At 45.3% G+C, this 6,000-nt stretch overlaps 1 protein-coding gene across 1 annotated transcript in view; it reads right to left on the bottom strand.

Annotated features, from left to right (window-relative positions):
* Positions 1-723: 723 nt before the first annotated feature.
* The window catches only part of LOC139175573 (NACHT, LRR and PYD domains-containing protein 12-like), a 102,527-nt gene continuing 97,250 nt past the window's right edge, over positions 724-6,000 (bottom strand). Inside the window, exon 26 of the mRNA XM_070766741.1 lies at positions 724-2,262. Within this exon, the coding sequence (XP_070622842.1) occupies positions 2,202-2,262 (61 nt within the window). The 3' untranslated portion in view covers positions 724-2,201. The remainder of the gene's footprint in view (positions 2,263-6,000) is intronic.

Raw genomic sequence — 6,000 nt, 5'->3', positions numbered from 1 at the left:
TCACCTCAAAGTTTGACTACTGCAACACTCTCTACATGGGGCTACCTCTTAAAAGTATTCGGAAACTTCAAATCATGCAGAATGCGGCTGCGTGAGCAGTCATGGTTCCCCATATATACCCATGTTTCTCCAATACTCTGTGGGCTGCATTGACTGCCGATTGGTTTCCGGACACAATTCAAAGTGTTGGTGATAACTATAAATCCCTACATGGCGTCAGACCAGATTACTTACAGGACCGCCTTCTGCCGCATAAATCTCAGCAGCCGATTAGGTCCCACAGAGTTGGTCTTGTCCAGGTACCATCGACCAGACAATGTCGTCTGGCAGGACTTAAGGGAAGAGTCTTCTCTTTGGCAGCCCCGGCCCTCTGGAATCAGCTCCCACCAAAGATTCGCACTGCCTCCACCCTCCTCGCCTTTCACAAGAGCCTTAAGACCCACCTATGTCACCAGGCATGGGGCAGCTAGACCACGCCCCCCTTCTCTGACCATTAAATGTTATGTGTGGATGTGACTGAGTTAATTGACTGCGTTTTTATGTAATGGGATCTTAGCATATAGTTTTAACTAATTAGATTTGTATACATATTGTTTTTTTGTACTGTATTCTGTGAGCCGCCCCAAGTCTTCGGAGAAGGGCGGCATACAAGAATAATAATAATAATAATAATAATAATAATAATAATAATAATAATAATAATAACAACAACAACAACAACAATTTTCCTTCAACATCTTTTAATGCAAATTGATTGCTCAGGGGTGGAGCTCCATTTTCACTACCCACGGCATTCCCCCCCATCCAGACAGTAGCCCAACCCTGGCTACATCCCCACTGGCCAATGCTAAACTAAAATAGCTATTAGCATCGTCCATCCAGTATAAAATAGCTTTCTCTTTTTTTTTAAGTGTTCATTTAAAGTTCATGCTCAGAATCACAGTTTACAATATTTCCTTTTGTTTCATCTTGATCACCTTTAAAAAAAAAAACAGCAGTCCAGCTAGTTTCTTTTTTTTTCTGGCCAATTGAATAAACAATCAAATCAACAATTTTTTCACCAGCAGATGGCACCATCATTTAATCCCCCCAAACTCCTTAAAACTTATTATAAATCCAGAAAAAAGAAAAAAGTTTAAAACTTTAGGTTTTTTAAATCTTTAGATTATTTTTAAATTCAGCTTTTCAATCCACAAGCAATCCAATTTTCTTCCAGCATGGGTTTTAGTTATAGATTTTCTACTCATTCCTCGCAAATTAAACAGTTCCAGTATCTATTTAGCAGCTTCCTACAGCTTCTCTGTATGCTTTCACGATTAAACACAAGGCACAGTTCTCTCTGGTTATTTTTAAATTCCTTTGGCAAAAATGCTCACCCAAATCATCAATTCTCTGTCTCTTCTTCCTCCAGCACAACACTTACATTTTCTTTTCTTCCCAGATGACTTCCATCTCTTCAGTTCAATCTTCCCATTACATAGTCATCATGGCTAAGAGCAGCTAGCTGCTTTCGTACTGCTGCTTGTGGAGGCTATCGGTCAGCCCTCCGTGGGGTATGCAGACCCCAAAACAGATACCTGACCGGGTCCCCTTTTTCACTCCACCTTCAGGGAGGTTCTGGGCTGATTCAAAACTGAATCAGCACAGTGGGGATTCGGCGTTCCCTGCATGAGTGCAAAGAACGCAGTGTCGCTACAGTGCTTGACCATGCCCCTCTCTAGTCAAAGTGAATTTGATGGCACTTAATCAGTCAAGCTGCCAATGTTTCCTTCTCTCATTCAGACTTCAAAGGGCAATAATAACCTGAGAATGTAAGAATTTTCATTTATAACTTTGGGAGCTAACTTTTATCCTCCTAGCTTGGCATTTTTCTTCTTCTTTTTAAATGTTTTATTTTTATTTTAATAATGAAAAACAAAACAAAACAGAAATAAACATGCAAACCTAAACAAGCACAGGATCAATCAACTTAATATGTTACAATTCTGTTTTCAACGATTCTTTCTTTTTCTTAGACGTTAATTTGATTCTTTTTTCATTTACAGAAGTCCTCAGTTCAAGTCATAATTGCTGAAAGAAAATTCTTTACACTTTCACTTGAAATATCGTATTAAATTCCAGCTCTTCCTAACTATATTCTGAATGGAAAAAAAAATAGATCAAACAAACAAGCATGAAGAAACAATATTTATATGGAGTTCCTAGCAGTGTGATTCATGTCCATCCGTTTTCCGTATCATGCAATATATTTTTCCATTCAACCTATAATGAAAAACAAAAAACTTATTTTAATCTATCAAAAGATAAGTTCTCAGTAAGTCACCAGAATAAAATGAATTACATTCCATCAAATCACCAGGACCAGAAGGATTGCACCCCAAGGTTCTGAAGGAACTGGCAGATGAGCTCCCAGAACCACTGAACTATATCTTTCAAAGATCCTGGAGCACCAGAGAACTGCCAGAGGACTGGAAAAGAGTGATGTAGTTCCCATCTTCAAAAAGGGGGAAAAAAAACCCAGATCCAGGAAACTACAGACCTATCAGCCTGACCCAGTGAAGCGCTACCAAAAATTTTATGATTGTGGATGTGGCTTGCCAGTCATGTGAGCAGGTGGGAATAGCTTGATGATCATATGACTTGACCAAGGATTTTCCAAGAACCTCAAAACAATACCCATACCAATATACTTGAAATAAGTAGGTCATCGAATTCACCAACATCTATAAGTGAGCAGCTATAGAATAGTAAAATGACAGAAACATCTCACTTAGAATTTTGAAAGCACATTTTGAGCACTGTCATAAAGGTGCCTTCATGATTAAAATGGCCACTCACAAAATAATCACTTACTCAAAGGCAACAATCTAAAGTGTTCCTTGCTTCTTTCACAGCCTAAGTGAATATGTTTAAGTTTAAGTTTATTGGATTTATATGCCGCCCCTCTCCGACAATATAAAAAAGACAATATATATCGAAATCCAAACAATTAAAATTCAAAGTTACAGCTAAAAAAACTAAAGCAATTAAAATACATATATAACCATTCAATCAACAAATACACTACACATTCATCGGCCAGGGGGGAGAATCTAATTACCCCAAACTTGGCAGCGTAGGTGAGTCTTTAGACCAGTGGTCCCCAAATTATGGCCCGGGGGCCGCATACGGCCTGCTGAGGCCATTTATCCGGCCCACAGGTGAATCTGACGGCCTGGAGAAACCCCCGTGGGCTCTGAACCCCGCCCGGCTTCTCTGGCTGTGTCCTGGGACCATGCCAATGTCCCCTGTAAGGCGTGCTGCCATGCACACAAAAACAAACCCCCATGCAGTCTTTTCCAAGGCTGCACTGGGGAGCTGGGCATCGGAGTTGGGGCGGGGAGCGACAAGGAAAGTGTGGGGAAGTCTTGCACCAGTGAAGGTTCGCACGTGCCTATGTGCGCGAGCTCCCCATTCCACTGCCAGCCTGCCATGCACCGGGGGGGGGGAGGCTAAGCACTCCGCCATGAACTTCAAAGAGGCTCAGCGGCTCCCTCTCCTTCCCCACTGCCTGTGTCTATCACTGGCGCCTCCCGCCAAGGTGGGGATTGCACCCAGAGGAGGTGGTGAGTCTCTGTGCCCACTCGCTGAGGCACATCCGAAGCCGGAGTGACAGCGACGAGAACGTCCCCCTCGATCTCATCTCATCCGAGGTAAAGGAAGGCCTGCCGAAAGCTGAGCCAGGCACAACACACACACATACATGCACACACCTGCCTCCTCCTCCTCCGCTCCCCAGTGCGGCCTTGGAAAAGACTACACGGGGGGTTGTTTTTGTGTGCGTGGCAGCACGCCTTACAGGGGACATTGGCATGGTCCCCGGACACAGCCAGAGGAGCCGGGTGGGGTTCAGAGCCCACGGGGGTTTCTCCAGGCCGACAGACTCACCTGCGGGCCGGATAAATGGTCTCAGCGGGCCGCATGCGGCTCCCGGGCCATAGTTTGGGGACCACTGGTCTAAAGACTCACGTACGCTGCCAAGCTTGGGGTAATTAGATTCTCCCCCCCTGGCCGATGAATGTATAGTGTGTTTGTTGATTGAATGGTTATATATGTATTTTAATTGCTTTTTTAGTTTTTTTAGCTGTAACTTTGAATTTTATTTGTTTGGAATTTAAGATGGCCTTTTTTAATACAGTCCACTGGGTGCTCGCTCCTGCCATTTTATCCCTCCCCTTTAATTCATTATTTAAATATTCCCCCATTGCATTAAAATTTGTTTTTCTGAAATATAATACTTTGGTTGCAGTATAAAATTGCTCACAATCAGTTTTTACATCAAACCACAAACATAGATGGTCACTGCAACCTAATTTTTCTCCCACCTTAACCTCTGAAACCCAATTCCCATTCGTAAAGACTAAATCTAGAATATTCTCCCCTCTAGTCGGTGTCTTAACCAGCTGTGCCAGAGGTGCTCCTGTAAAGGCCTCTACTATATTCTTACTTTTGCATGTAAGGGCACTGGGGATATTCCAGTCAACATCAGGCATGTTGAAATCGCCCATAACCACAATATCTCCCTTTACTGCCATTTGGGTAATTTCATCCACCATCTTGTTGTCATATTCCTCAGATTGCCCTGGAGGCCTATAGATCACCCCAATTCTAATGACAGAACCTTCTTTATTTTGCATGCAAACCCAGAGAGTCTCCAAATCTTTACAGGTATTTTGAATTAGCATTGTTTTTAGACTTTCCTTAACATAAATGGCTACTCCACCTCCCCTTCTCTTTATTCTATCCTTCCTATACAGTGTATATCCTGGTATGGATATTTCCCATTCATTAGAATCCTTAAACCATGTCTCAGTGTTACTCATCTTCGGTGGCCGGGGGCCTCCCCCAGCGCAGCGGCTGGGAGGAGGTGAAGCTCAGGGATGAGTCCCAGGCCCAACGCCCCTGGCAGAAACATGGAATTGGGCAGCGGAAGAGACGCGGCGGTAGGGGGAAGCACCCAGCATGGCAGCAGGGGAGGAGGCGAAGCCGCCTGCCGGAGAAGCGGCGTGTTTGAAAAGCACGCTGCTTCCCTGGGCGCAGGCCTTGACGTCAGCCCAAAGCCCCCTCTCCCACCACCTCTACTCTTCTGTCCCAGTGCAGGCCGAGCCCCCCACCTTGCCCCCCTTGCAACGTGCTCCCCTCCTTCCTAATGGTAGTGGCAGCAGCAGCACCCATCCCCCCACCGCTACTTGCCGATGTCCTCGCTGCCTGGGCTCAGCAGCCAAAGGTGAGACTCAGGGAAAGGGTGGAAGTGCTTGATGGCACGGCCATCTTTTCCTGAACGGGCAGGGAATAAGGAAGTGGAATAGGGAGTGCGCGGTTTTTCAAATGAAGAAAAACCTTGTCGCTCCACGCCCCCATCTCTGACACCCGGGGGTATTATTGTGTGCGCCCCCACACAAGCGCGCACCTTAGAGGGAACATTGCTCCCAACCCCTCCAGTCGGCACAGAAGGATACCATGGTCAATGGTATCGAAAGCTGCTGAGAGGTGAAGGAGCACCAGGATAGAGGATAAACCCATATCCTGGGTCTGCCAGAGATCATCCATCAGTGTGACCAAAGCAGTTTCCATGCTGTAGTTGGGCCTTAATCCTGACTGTTGAGGGCCTAGATAACTGACTTCATCTAAGCACCATTGGAGCTGGAGCAACACTACCTTTTCAACAACCTTCCCGATAACGGGAAGATTGAGGCAGGACAATAGTTGTTAAATACTGCTGGATCCAGGGAAGGCTTCTTGAGATGGAGTGCACGAGTGCCTCCTTGTAGGGACCCAGAAAGGACCCCTCCCTGAACAAAGTGTTGGTAAAGCTCTGGGTCAACTCCCTGCTGGCCGAGACCAGCCAGGAGGGACACGGGTCCAATAAGCTGGTGGCGGAACTCACAGCTCCAATGGCCTTATCCACTTCACCAGATCAAACTCTTCCCAAAGAGATGGACTAGGCCAAGCCCTTGTCAT

This window comes from Erythrolamprus reginae, chromosome 1 (genome assembly GCF_031021105.1).
Source record: "Erythrolamprus reginae isolate rEryReg1 chromosome 1, rEryReg1.hap1, whole genome shotgun sequence".
In the NCBI taxonomy this organism is placed as follows: Eukaryota; Metazoa; Chordata; class Lepidosauria; order Squamata; family Dipsadidae; genus Erythrolamprus; species Erythrolamprus reginae.
This window is presented reverse-complemented; position numbering and strand designations above follow the sequence as displayed.